Here is a 13659-nt window from a genome sequence, read left to right on the forward strand (position 1 = left end):
GAGGGAGGGAGGGAGGGAGGGAGGGAGGGAGGGAGGGAGGGAGGGAGGAAAGAAGAAAGACAGAGAGTGCAACTGGTCAGGGCATGACCAGCTGGGGCCTGGGACCCAGTTCTGGAAGAAAGCCTTTGGTTGGCTCTAGCTCCACTGCTGTTGACTGAGATTCAGCTCATTTGATCTTTAAGTTGAGGCTTTTTACAGGAAGACAGTATGTGTCTTTCTCTGGCTAAACATCAAGTTGGTCTGAAAGAAAGGACCTGAAAAGTGCCAACACATGTCGGTGACACATATTCTGAGAAAGACTAACAGAATCTTATTTGGTCAAAGTAGTTGTTTGAATGACTAAACGGTGCTTTTATTGTTTTAAGAAACATGATCTCATAGTAGCCAAAACCTAGTCCCTGCTGTAACCTGCCTCCCTGATCTCCCCACTCATGCATTTGCTAAATGTGTAGATTCTTTCATTCAATAATGATGAACTTCGTCGATGGGGAAGTTAAGATGAAAGAAATCCTTTTCTTCCCTAGTTGCTTTTGGGAATAATGATCACATCAACAGAGAAAGCAAACTGGGGAGGGTGAAATAGACCCACCTCCCCGCCTACTTTAGAGCTGTAACACTAGCAGGCTCTCACCTGATGCTTCTTAGAGCAGCACCAAGCTCCTTTCTCCGGGGATGCAAACCCTCCACTTACTGCGACCCTATCTCTCCAGCTTCTCTCAAACTTCCCTATTCAAGTGGTCCCTGTGGTCAGTAGTGATTCATGAGGACTGTGCTGGTGGGTGTTACAGATGCGGGGACAGAAAGCAGTGCTAGAAGCTTGAGCCTATTTCCTCTCTGGGGTGAAAAGTTGGGGAACTGTCTTTGGGACTCAGGAGAATGAAACACTCAGAACTGAGTGTCTACTGTAGGGACATCTGAGCCAGCTTATATCCAGATCATCACTGTTAATTTTTTCTTCCCATGTGTAGGCTTACAGATATATACTCCAGACATCTTTATTACATGATATAAAAATCTTTGGCTTTGGATATTGATAGACCATTAGGTCCTATCTCCCCACAGCTATCATATGAGGCCTACCCCAAGCTCTGCTCCATTTTCTCCATCTATGGCGTCAATTTGTATTTATCTGTCCCCTTCCTCTGCAGTTCTCTCCTTCTCACATCCTGATGTACCCCATTGCCCTTGCCTTGTCCACTGTGGGCAGAGCATCGTGCTGAGGCTTCAAGCATTCCACCTCTCCCCTTCTCCCACTTTCATCTCCGCAGAGAGCTGTGTGATAGCAGTGGTCCAATAGGGCTGGGTCTTGGCCCATAGTTAAAAGCAAATGAACTACTGAAGGAGTAAACTGGGATTGGATCTGAAATGTGTGGGAAGGGGACAGATGGAAGATGCTCAAGGTGACCTGAAGGATATAGGACCTGCTCTCCACCTGATCATGCTGTGCAGAGGTAGGTGAGAGCTATGGCTTCTTTACATGGCTCTGAGAAACTGGTCTTGTCCTATATAGGATCAGCCCACCCTCAGGGATTGTTACTCCCTGTGCCCCTGTGAATGCTGGGCAGATGAAGAGAGGACTGTCATCAGAGCCAAGCCTAAAGAAGGGTCTCAGGGGTCCATCGAAGGCTACAGGGGGGCATGTGTAGATGTGTGACCTGTCTCTCATGTTGTAGAAAGAAACATCTCCAGCTTCACAGTCCAGGAAGATGGCTACTCGGTGAAGGCGCTCCTTCAGAGGTATGATCGTCTCTGGGGAGGACAGGGCTCTGTACTGGTTTCCAAACATCTCCAGGGTCCAGAAGCCATTCTGAGGAACCAACAGGGCCTCCCCCTTCCTTTCAACACTGTCTCTACAAACGCCAATGGCCCACACCATTACATTTTCCACCTCCACCTCCCAGTAATGCTTTCCTGAGGAGAAGCTCTCCTGGCCCAGGACACATGGCCGGCAGTCAAATCTCTCAGGGTTGTCAGGCAAGCTCTGCCTTGAAGCTCCTCGTCTTACACTTCTCTGGTCATCTGACAGGAAGAGCTCAGGATGAGCTGTATCTGGGTCCAGAACCACATCAGCTGTAGGAAAAGTCTCAGGCTTAGTGCCGAGATCGCAGACTCCTGAGCCTTGTACAACCTCTGGTCCCCCCGGGATATTGGGAGCTGATATGGGATTCCTCTGTGTGGTGGCCTTTTCAAAGAAGGCTTTTTTTTTTTTTAATCCAAGGAAGCTCATTTGTCTCCTAGGAAGACAGGAGGATTATCTTCTACACAGAAGACAGGGGCTCTAAGAAACCCAGAAAGTTCAGCAAATGAGTCAAAGGGAATGCTTCCCACTTTCAGCATTCTCAGATCTGCCCCGTGTCTGCCATAATATAAGATCTCTGGGATTCTCCTAGTAGCTGCCATCCAACTTGGCTTTGACCAACAAGAGAGAGAGAGAGGCTTAATCTCTCACTCTCCCTAATGATGAGTCAGTTAAGGAACTGAAGTGAGTCTCACAACAGAGAGTCCTAGTACTGGATCACTTCCCTGGTCTCTGCATTCCTTCAACCAGCTGACAACTGATTTAAATAACTGATAAGGTTACCCACCAAAGGATACAGAAGGAGAACAAATGTCCCTCAAAGCCAAGCTGAGAGGTGTGTGCAGCAAACATAAGAAGGGAATACTTTCAGCCAGGGTTGAAACTCACAGTAGTGTCCACTGTGGACACAGGAAGTGTTTGCCAACCATCTGCACTATGGCTTGTCTAGGCAGTCAACTTTGCTGATGGGGTTAGAATTGTATCCTCCTTCCCCCCAAGATGGTATGTCTGATTTGGGACAACTTGTAATTATGTCTCAACTAGATTGTGACAGTTTTGAATTTCCCCTTATGGAGCAAAAGTCCTTGTGCCAAGACATCTATATTCTTTGGTGCCTGATGTGGACACATGAGAAAATAACGCTCCGGGCTCTCTCACTCACCTGACTCACCAGAGTGTTAGTATCCCTGTTGGGCCTAAGAAAGGCTTGGATGCTCGGGAGGCAGAGGCAGGCGGATCTCTGTGAGTTCGAGGCCAGCCTGGTCTACAGAGTGAGTTTCAGGACAGCCTCCAAAACAATACAGAGAAACCCTGTCTCGAAAAACCAAAAAAAAAAAAAAAAAAAAAGAAAGGCTTGGATGCAAGGCCCAGTGTAAGCTCCTGAGCCTGACTTGATTTTAGGGCTCGGATGTGAGGCCCAGTGTAACCTCTTGAGCCTGGCTAGAGTTTAGCAACCTGTCTCTAACCTGTAACCTCCACGTGGGGGTGACTCAGCCAGATCTGATGCAAGATTGCCCCCTGCCTAGCTACCTGCCTGCTTGGTGGAATACTATTGGCCCTTAATCCTCATGTCACCTTACCCTATCCCAAGATTCCCATCCCCTACCTCAGTGCTGTATAAGTTCCTGCCTGTTGGAATAAATCGAGATCCTGCTTTGACAGACTCCAGACTCAGTGTGGTTTTTTTCTCCCTGGTAACTAATGGGGGGGAGGGTCTGACTCACCATCCCGCTCAGCCCCCGGGAAGAGGCCGGCTGGACCGGCCCTTCCCCCGCTCTACCTCCAGGGAGGAGCCTGCATATCCTGGGAGCAGGAAGCATTTCTGGACAACTAGTAGTTACACCCCTGATCATCAGCAGGAAGTGTATTGCATTTTTTGCCACAAGGGGATCCAACTGTTCACTCTATCTCCCAGATAATAGATACACAAGGCAGAATTGTCTTCTTTCGAATTAATTCAGGATCCAAGAGCAAGAGTACTCTTGGGAGAGCTATTCTGTATGGGACAGCTCTGATACTCGTGGGTTGCCTTCTTCTGAAAAAGGGAAGGACTGTGAGAAATAAATTGCAGGGTTGATTGAAAGCTGTCATGATTCCCTGACAAAGCTGGGGTCCAGCATTAGAGGGGCTATGGCCAGTGAGGCACTCTTAATCCCCTACTTCCCCACTCGAGGTCCCTGGGGTCCTTGATCATGTCCTCCCTTAGTGGAGAGAAATCTCAGGATATAAGGGAATGCCAGAGGCACTCACCCACATGTAAGAGGGTTCTTCTCCATCCTGCAAGTAACAGAGAGGTGAATGTCATGAGGTCATGGCTAAGCCAGCAGAACTCAAACTGCAGAGAGTAAGTAGTTCAGGGAAGCTTAAACTTACGCAGTTCTTCTTGAAGTTGCCCTGAAAAAGAAAGTAATGTCCTTAGTAGTCAGCAGAGAATATTTGGATTTGTCTTAAATGATGCAGGGCTGGCTCTTGCCCCAGCATCAAACTCTTCTTTCCCACCTGACAGGGTCAATCTCTGTTGTGACCTCGACAGGATTTAGAATCACCATGGAAAAAACTTAGCTTTGTCTGTGAGAGATTTTCTAAATTAGGTTAATGAGTTTGATCATGGTGCCTCAGAGGGTAAGAGCCAAGTCTAATCCCCAAGACCCATGAAGGAAAGAACCAACCATACAAATTGTCCTCTGATTTGTATATGCAGGCAATAGTGTGCTAGCCTTCTCCAAATAAATGTAACTAAAAAAAAAAAAAAAAGGTTTACGAAGCTGGATGTAGTGGCACTCACCTTTAATGCCAGCACTTCAGAGGCAGAGGCAGGTGAATCTTTGTGAGTTCAAGGCCAACCTAGTTTACACAGTGAGTTCTACGACAGCCAGAGCTACATAGTGAGGCCCTGTCTTGGAAAACAAAACAAAATAAAATAGAACAAAAACAAAAAATGTTTAGGATCTGAAGAGATAGATTAGTGGTTAAGAGCACTTATTGCTTAATAATAAACAAAATAAAATAGAACAAAAACAAAAAATGTTTAGGATCTGAAGAGATAGATTAGTGGTTAAGAGCACTTATTGCTTTTGTAGAAGACACAGATTCCAATCCCAGCACCTACCAGTGGTTCACAAACATCTGCAATTCCAGTACCAGGTCATCCAATGCCCTTTTCTGACCTCTGTGGGCACCAGACATTCATTTGGTATACATAATACATATAGGTAAAACATTCATTCACATAAATTTAATTTAAAAATTTTCATTTACTGTGTGTGTGTGCGTGCGTGCGGGTGTGTGTGTGTCTGTGTCTGTGTTCTGTGTTCATGTATCATGTTGCAGGTGTGGAGGTCAGAGGACAGGCTATAGGAGCTGGTCCCTTTCTACTACCATGTGGGTTCTGGGTACTTAACTCTAGGATGTCAGGCTTGGCAGCAAGTCCCTTTACCTACTGAACCATTTTGTCTGTCCCTGTCAGATATAACTTTATCACAACAATGAAAAAAGTAACCAATAAAACACCCATATCTGAGAACTGTCAGAAACTAGAAGTGATATGTACCAGGTGAATGGATATTATTAGGACTTTTTTTGGTTTGCTTTTGTTCAGTAATTCAGTCCTGCTTGGAACCAAGAGATGCAAAGTTTGCAGATTGGAACAAAAGATCCAAAGGCTTAATTTCTATGGTATGAGAGTTCTGGACCCTTCTACTGCCTCTACATGTATCTCTCGTGTAAATTTTTACCTGTCAGAAAGGCATTGTCCCTTTTCTTTCCCTCCTTTTTTTCATTTATTTGGGACATCGTCCTATGTAGCCTAGGCTTGTTTTGAACTCATTTTGTAGCCAAGGCTGGCCTTGAACTGAAGAATAGTGAACTCTACTATGTTACTCTTTTACCTTCTAAGCTCTTTCTCTTTTCCCTGGTTCCTTACGTGAAGTTTCTTTTTCTTCATATTCAACTTCTTTTTCAGATGGCAGAATCGACTTTTTCCTGTGGTGTTTCTTGACAAGGCAGATACTTCCAGATGTGAGGAGGATCAGCATCAGTACAGGCAGAATGACAGCCATGGCCACCATCCAGAGAGGAGGGCTGGACACGAAGGACTCTGGAAAGTGAGCCAGAGAAGTGTTGTGTGGTGAGAGCTGGGACACCAGGGCTAAGAGTGCTCCTTGGAAGAAGTCTATCTGGAGAGTTCCTTCAGGTCCCAGGTATGGGAGAAAGATGATGGCTTTTCTGCTGGTTGACCTCTGAATTCTCAGGGGATAAAAATTCCATGTCACCCAGGGCTGCCATGCATGAATGTCAAGGATGAAACGAGGTAAGCAGTCTGCTAAGTTTCCACAGCCATCACCTTTCACAGGTCCCCAGCATTCCGGCCCAGGCTCTTGCAATGCCTTCCTCCTTCCTCTGCCCTTGCTGCATACAGTCTCTTCTCAACTGAGGAATGGAGATCCAGTTCATTATACATAAAAACCCTGCAACGGCTGGGCGTTGGGGGCACACGCCTTTAATCCCAGCACTTGGGAGGCAGAGGCAGGCGGATCTCTGTAAGTTCGAGACCAGCCTGGACTACCAAGCGAGTTCCAGGACAGCCTCCAAAGCCACAGAGAAACCCTGTCTCAAAAAACCAAAAACCAAACAAACAAACAAACAAAAAACCATGCAACGTGCTGGGTGTGGTGGCCTATACTATAATCCCAGCACAAGGGCGGCAGAGGAAGGAGGATCACCACAAATTCAAGTGTGGTCAAGTTTAAGTTGGCAGATCCAGTCTGTCTGTCTTGTCCTTCCAAGTGTGGGGGCTACAAGCTATGAACCAACATAACCACTGTTCCTCACTGTTTTATTACTGTTTATCACTACTCGTTCATATGTTTGGGACTAATTGGTTTTCTTCTTGTGACAAAACATGTGACCTCACTTCAGCTTCAGCCTCTAGCTCTGCAGAGCCAAAGATCCTTCATCAGATCATCCTCCAATCTCCCAGAACTATTCCACACATCAACCTATTTGCAGAGGAGCCTACCTTTTCTAAACATATCTCCAGAGAACAGAAGACTAACCTGGGATGAAAATCACACTCTCCATCTCCTGATTGAGCAGAGTGTTGTTGATGGAGCAGGTCATGTTCCTCACAGAGCAGTCCCTGATGATCACCGTCATGGTGACTGTGAAGAGGCCTCCTCTGTAAGCTGTACACTCTTCCTCTAGGGCAGGCACAGCTTCATAATAGGGGTCTCTCCACACAGCTCTGGGCTTTGGGTACCACCCTTCAGATGTGCACTCCAGCAAGATGCTCCCGTCCTCAAGGGTCTTCATTTTAATGAGGGGCTTAGAGCCCAGGCCTAGGAAGGAACACCAGAGCTCAGCTAAAAGAGTGGCTACTTTAGTTCCAGCACTAGAGAGGCCGAAACAGGAAGATCTCCATGAGTTTGAGCCCAGCCTCGTCTACCTAGCAAGTTCCAAGACAGTTAAGGCTACATAGTGAGATCCTGTCTCAAAAAACAAAAAGAGTGGCTGGGCTAGGGATGTAGTTCAGTAGTAGAGTTCTTGTCTAGCATAGCAAGGGCTTGGGTTTGAGTCTTAGCATCATAAAACAAGCAATAGTATTTCAGGGAGTGTATCTTAGAGATGTGCTCTTAATGATAGAAGCCAAGGAAAGGGATGTACAAATTGATTGAACCCAGGGGTAATGAGTATACAAGTTCCTACAGCCAAAAGATGGAGGGAAGATGAATCAGGAAGGAAGAAAAGATGGGTAGAAAGAAAGGTGCTGGTGTTAGAGAAAGGACCAATGTGCTGATGCACTGGAAGCTCTCTAGCTCCAAGGTTCATCACTGACTATATATCTATACTGTCTCTGTCAAGACTCTGCCAGAGACTTCAATCTTCTGACTTCTTTTTGGTTTTTCAAGACAGGGTTTCTCTGTATTGCTTTAGAGGGTGTCCTAGAACTCACTTTGTAGACCAGGCTGGCCTTGAACTCACAGAGATCCACCTGCCTCTGCCTCCCGAGTGCTGGGATTAAAGGTGTGTGCCACCAACGCTCAGCCAATTGTCTAACTTCTAAGTAGGTATGTTCTATCTAACGTAAAAAAGCCAACTTAGAACTTCACTTTGTGCTGTGAGGGAAAATTTCTCAATTTCTTTGGTCTTGTGGACATTTTAGAATACAAGAAATGGTCAGGATGCCACAACCTTATATAGCTTTCTTACTTTAACACACTGTCCTTTTTGGCTCAGGGCTCTCTCATAGCCAGGCAGAGAGAAAGACAGCCTGATGCCTTTGAAGAAAGAACAGTGTTCCCACAGAGCTGACTCTTGACCTTCAGAAGTGTTTACCTCCTAGGGACTCCCTCAGACAGGCAGTCTGTATAGTGTACCCCCACACTATAGATAGGAATGCATCTGAGGTAGTCAAAACAGTGTCATCTGCTCACTGTGTCATCAGAAAATATCCTGGAAGCCCTTCAACTGAAGAGAACATTAGGCATGACAAAACTTTAGATATGTGGCTATGGGACATTTCTGTCCCTTTAGGCATGCCCCACACACTTTTTATTGACTAGTTCCTTTGTTAGTCTTACCCAATAAATTATACCAAAGAAAGGAAATTCAAGCACTCAATAAAGTTCAGTGCTTTGTGCTCGATTTGATTTTATTGTTGTTGCTGTTTGTTTGAGATAGGACCTCACTATATAGTTCAGGCTGGCCTCAAACTCACAGAAATCCTCCTGCCACAGCCTTTGGGTGCTGTGATTACAGGCATATGCTACCACACTGTGGTAGTTGACTTGATTCTGTTTTTGTTATGTTTTTGAGACAAAAATCTCATGTAGCTCAGTTAGCCTTGAATTAGATATGTAGTTGAGGATGACATATAACTCCTGATCCTCTTGTCTCCAAGCCCTAGTTCTGAGTAGGAGTACAGGTATGTGTGGATCTTCACTCAGAAAACCCAATATGGAATAAGATTAAAAATAACTTCACCAGTCCTGGCTATACTTGAGAATCCTTGTCTCAAAACAACAAACCAATAAACCCAACAACAACAACAACACACACACACAATTGGCAATCTGGAAAAACAATACTATAAAACATTCCACAGGTTCAGAGACAACAGACTTAAGGATGAAATCACCCAGTTAATCAATCCAACAAACAAAATAGGAATTTAGAAAAACCTCAAGGAGTGCTGAGGAGATAGTTCACTGGTGAAGAACTTGTTGCACCAGTGTGAAGACTTGAATTTGGATCCTCAGCACCTGGACTAAAGCTTGGTTGGCCATATGTCTATAACCCCAGTACTGAGGCAGGGGATGAGGAGACAGGCAGATTCTGGGGGCTACTTGGCCAGCCAGTCTTGCAGAACCAAGAGCTCAATGTCCAGTGAGAGACTCTGTCTCAAGAAATAAGTTGGAAAATGTACACACACCCCATACATGTGCATACAACACACACACACACACACACACACACACACACACACACACACACACCATCAAGTTAACATTCTATAATAAACTAATTCAGAGCAGGGCAGGGCAGTGCAGCATGCTTACAGGGAATGAACAGGGGTTCCTGGAACCCACAAGCACCACCAAGTAACCATGAAGTTCTATTATGAACAAGATCAGGGTATGAGGGTAAGGAAACTGTCCTCCTTTAATATTGTGTGATATTAAAATTAATAAATAAAAATAAAAAACCATGGCTCCCTGCCTGGCATGCCCAGTTTTATTGCCATTTCCATCCTGAAGCCTTGCAAAAATTACTCCAGGTAGTACTCTCCGTCAGTACCCCTATGGGGCCACCAGTCTTATCGCCTAGTTTTGCTGCTGTATTTAACATTTGCTACCATCTATTTACATGTCAATTGCTTTTTCTACAATTATTATTGGGAGAAATAGAAAAAAAAGGCAAGATTAGCTGGGGGTGAGGATGATGGTGAGATGGTGATACAGGCTGTAATCCCAGCACATGGCAGAGAGGTAGGAATATCAGAAGTTCAAGGTCGTTGTCAGCAACAAAGAAAGTTAAGCCTGGCCTCGGCTATACTACTAATATTAACCAGTAAAATGTCTGTTGTGATTTTGGGGGCATGCTAGTTTATCTCAGGTACCCTTGCACATTTTCTAACAGTGTCTCTGTCACTCCAGAAGCAACGGCCACAGTTTAGCAGAGCTCACTCAGGTGGACTCAGGACGCAACTGGCCCTGTATAAAGGGGAGAAATGTGCTAGTTTGTGATGAGTCTAAATCCAGGAGAGCAATTTCCCCCAAAGGTCACAGTGGGAAAAGTCAACAGAGGAATATGGAGTGACTCACTTGCCACCATGAGCCTCAAGATGGCCTGATCATAGGACCTGCCTTCCTGGAAGTAACAGCAGTAGATGCCATTGTCATAGGCTGTGACATTGTGGATAATGAGTGCCACTCTTCCCTTGCTGATGTCTGTGCTCATGAAGGTGGTTCTTCCTTGATACACTGCCATCTGCTCCTCTTCTCTCTCTTGATGGCTTCTGTAGACAAGCACTGCAGGGGAGAAATGCCATCGGAACCACCGCACTTCCATGTCCTCAGCATTTCTCTCTGGTGACAGGTGGCAGTGCAGTGTGGTATTTTCTCCTACCATGGCCAGGACGGGCTCAGCTGGTCCCATGACAGTAAACTGGGCTATTCAACAAAGGAGGACAATCAGACAGGAATTTCAGTCATTCCATATCCAATGTAGTCAAGTGGTATTTTAGGGTTTCATGAGGGTTCAAGCTGTGGCCCTGGACAGCTGTAAATTCAATCCAACACAAAATGGTAATCTTATTTAAAACATGAGGTTTGTTTCTGTTGCTGTCTGTTTTGATTCTGTGGTTCTCAAGCGTAGTGACAGTTTTGCATCACAATGCCATACAAAGTAAACATATGTGTGCACTCCCAGCACTCAAGCTGAGCTTTGGACACTGGCCTGGTTAGCTTTAACTGTCAACTTGACACAACCTACAATTATTTCAGAAGAGAATCTCCAGAGAGGGAGGAGTGATAAGCAAAGGGGTCAAGACTGGGCTGGTGAAACCCAGAGAAACAACTCACCTGAAAAAGGGGGAGATCTTGGACCCCAGACTGATGGCTGAGAGGCCAGCATGGTACTGATCCAGACCCCCTGAATGTGGGTGTCAGTGAGGAGACTCAGGCAATCTATGGGGTTTTTGGGTAGTAGATCAGTATTTATCCCTGGCACACAAATGGACTTTGGGGACCCATCCCACAATGAGGATGCTTTCTCAATTTGGACACTTTGGGGAGGGCCTGGGCCCTCCCTGGAACGAAATGACAGACTCTAGAGATCCCCCATGGAGGGCTTTACCCTCCCTGGGGAATAAAGTGGGGATTGGCTGGAGGTTGGGGGGCTGGGGGAGGGAGGGGCTTGGGGGGAGGGAGAGGGGGCTGGGACTGATATGGGAAGCAAGCTTGTTTCTAATTTAAATATATAATAATGAAGTGTAAAAAAGTCTTTAATAATATGTTCTGCTATGAAAAAAAAAGAAGAGATTCTCAACTGGGAAATTGCTTAGGTCAGATTGGTCTGTAGGCATCTTTATGGGGTACTGTCTATTGATGTAGGAGGTGGCTGCTTGCACCATTCCCTAGGCAGGGGACCCTGATCTACATAAGAGCCTGATACCAGCCAGCCAGCAGCATCTTCCATGTCCTATCCTGCACTTCTTTGGCAGTGAAGTGAGTTCCTTGGTTGGAGGCACTGTTCAGTTCCTTTCCCTACTTCCTTTGGCAATGAACTGTGGTCTGCATCTGTACCCAATTAAACCCTTTTCTCTTCTGTGCTACTTTTTGTCAGGTTATCTGTCACAGCAACAGAAATGAAACTAGATCAGATAACTCTGGATCATTCAATGTGTGACCCTTAGAATTCCTCATCTAGTGTGGCCTGGAGAGTTAAAAAGGTTAGATAGCCTGGTTTAGACAAGGACACAGGGGCTCCCTAGATGGGTTGGTTGCTGTGGCTGGGGAGCAGCATCTCTTGGAACAACCTAATGATGCTGCAAATATTTCAGGAATAAATACTAAGTTGTGCGGAATGCACCCCTATGAGGGCTGGAGGATCAGTCAGTCAAATTCATCTTAAGCTAGATAGCAAGAGCAAGTCTGCTATGAAGAAAAGAAAAATGAGACCAACAAACCAGAACCCACATGAACAGAACACTGAGGTCATCTTGAGCACATACTGTAGATCCAGTGTTCAGAATGACTTGTTCTTCAACCCAGTGTCTGAGTGTGGCACAGACCCAGGGTTCAAACCACAGTTGTGTATGTTAGCCAAGTACTACCAATTGAGCCACAGTCCCAGCCCCCTTGTTTGTTCTACGAGACAGTATCCTATTATGTACCCCTGACTGGTCTTGAACTCTTGGCAGTTTTGTCTCAGTTGTCCAAATTTATAGGTGTGCACCACCACACACGACAAAGTAAGCATTTAAATATTAGTATTTGATGATGTGGAGTTAAACAAAATAAATATCATTAAAATCTACTTCATCTGTTTTTAACTCTTTTGAATGTTGCCACTTGAAATTTTACAGGAGTATTTACAGGTCTCCTTTGGGGCTCTTAGCTGCATTTCTGCAGGACAAAATTGGGAAAACCCAGTATATATAGTCAGAACAGAAAGATGAACCAGCACAGCTACAATCCTCCTCCTGGCTGTCTGTCAGGAGAACTGTGGGTATCGCTTTCTGAAAACGTGACAGGAGTAAGAAGCCTACAGCCTTACCTGAGGCCAGCACATCCAGGCTGAGGACCAGGAAGAAGGGAAGGGAGGCTACAGAGCAAGCGCGCACGGAAGTAGCAGGCTCCATTGGTCTTCAGGACAGAGCCACCTAGATCAAGTGTGGACAGGAAGCCTAGAAGTACAGAGGAGACATCATCCACGTTCTCACGCAAGCTGCACTTTTCGTCCCTATCCTGGTCTCAAAACGTTCCAACTTCTGCCTTAGATGGACAGACTTCTTTCCGCAGATAGGGTTAAAACTTGATGGGTGGGTTCGCCAAACATATTAAACCAACAACATAAACATTAGGCAGGCAGTTTTCTGATGTCTTAGGCTCAGTTGTCTTTCCAGAGTCTAGTTTCTTCAGCGGTCATTTGATATTCCTCCCCCTCCCTCCTCCTCTTCCTCTCTTCTTTGGTCTTCTCTCCCCCCTGTTCCTCCCCTCCCATCTCCTCCCCTCCCCTTCCTGCTCCTCCGGATGTTTCTCTTAATTATCCACTAAATTCCTCCTCCTTCCTCCCTCTCTCCTCCTCTAGCCTCCTTCCCTTTCTCCCACTCTCCTTCATCGTCCTCCTTCCTTGTCTTTGTGAACCCCAGGTAAAGCTAGGGAGGTGAGACCTCCCTTCCCCGCAGGTGTTCTTTCCTGACTCAAGGAGTCAGCTTTTCCCTCACAGCAGCCTGCACAATCCCCCACTCCACCCCCACCCCCAAGCTCCTATGGCACCTGCCGGGACTCAGAGCGCTCCCAACCCCCTTCCCTACCTTCTAGAAATAACCTCTGTGTTTTCTTTTCTCCTCTGACACTCAGATACCGATTATTCTGCCTTGCCTTGCCTCTCCAACCGGCCAGTGGGCACAGCAGCCACTAGAGAACAAACTGCTATAGAAGAAAACATTTTCACGAAGTGCCAGCGCTCACAGCAACAGACCTCAGCGGTCCCACTCCGCGTGCAAGTCAGTCTCGCAATTTCCATTGAGCGGTTTAGAGCCCCGGATTGGTCTATCATGAGGCATCAGCCAATAGTATTCCTGTGTCTAGCTGTCACCTGTTGCAAGGCAGAATACACAGAGACAATCCTTTCCCTTC

General features: G+C 45.9%; 1 protein-coding gene across 2 annotated transcripts; it reads right to left on the minus strand.

Moving 5' to 3' along the window:
* Window positions 1-979: 979 nt before the first annotated feature.
* On the minus strand, window positions 980-13515 carry LOC101830754 (butyrophilin subfamily 2 member A2). 2 transcript variants are annotated; one of them, XM_040755663.1, is made up of 8 exons: window positions 13335-13515; window positions 12575-12704; window positions 10120-10326; window positions 6853-7134; window positions 5721-5894; window positions 4172-4192; window positions 4049-4075; window positions 980-2070 (listed from the first exon to the last, which is right to left on the minus strand). In XM_040755663.1, exons 2-8 carry the CDS (start codon window positions 12657-12659, stop codon window positions 1463-1465), a joined length of 1404 nt encoding a protein of 467 aa, XP_040611597.1. In that variant the 5' UTR covers window positions 12660-12704; window positions 13335-13515; the 3' UTR covers window positions 980-1462. The 2 variants fall into 2 exon arrangements, with proteins under 2 accessions (XP_040611597.1, XP_005066536.1); XM_005066479.4 differs by having other exon boundaries at window positions 10120-10467.
* Window positions 13516-13659: the final 144 nt, after the last annotated feature.

Source organism: Mesocricetus auratus, unplaced genomic scaffold, assembly GCF_017639785.1.
Source record: "Mesocricetus auratus isolate SY011 unplaced genomic scaffold, BCM_Maur_2.0 Super-Scaffold_100013, whole genome shotgun sequence".
NCBI lineage: Eukaryota > Metazoa > Chordata > Mammalia > Rodentia > Cricetidae > Mesocricetus > Mesocricetus auratus.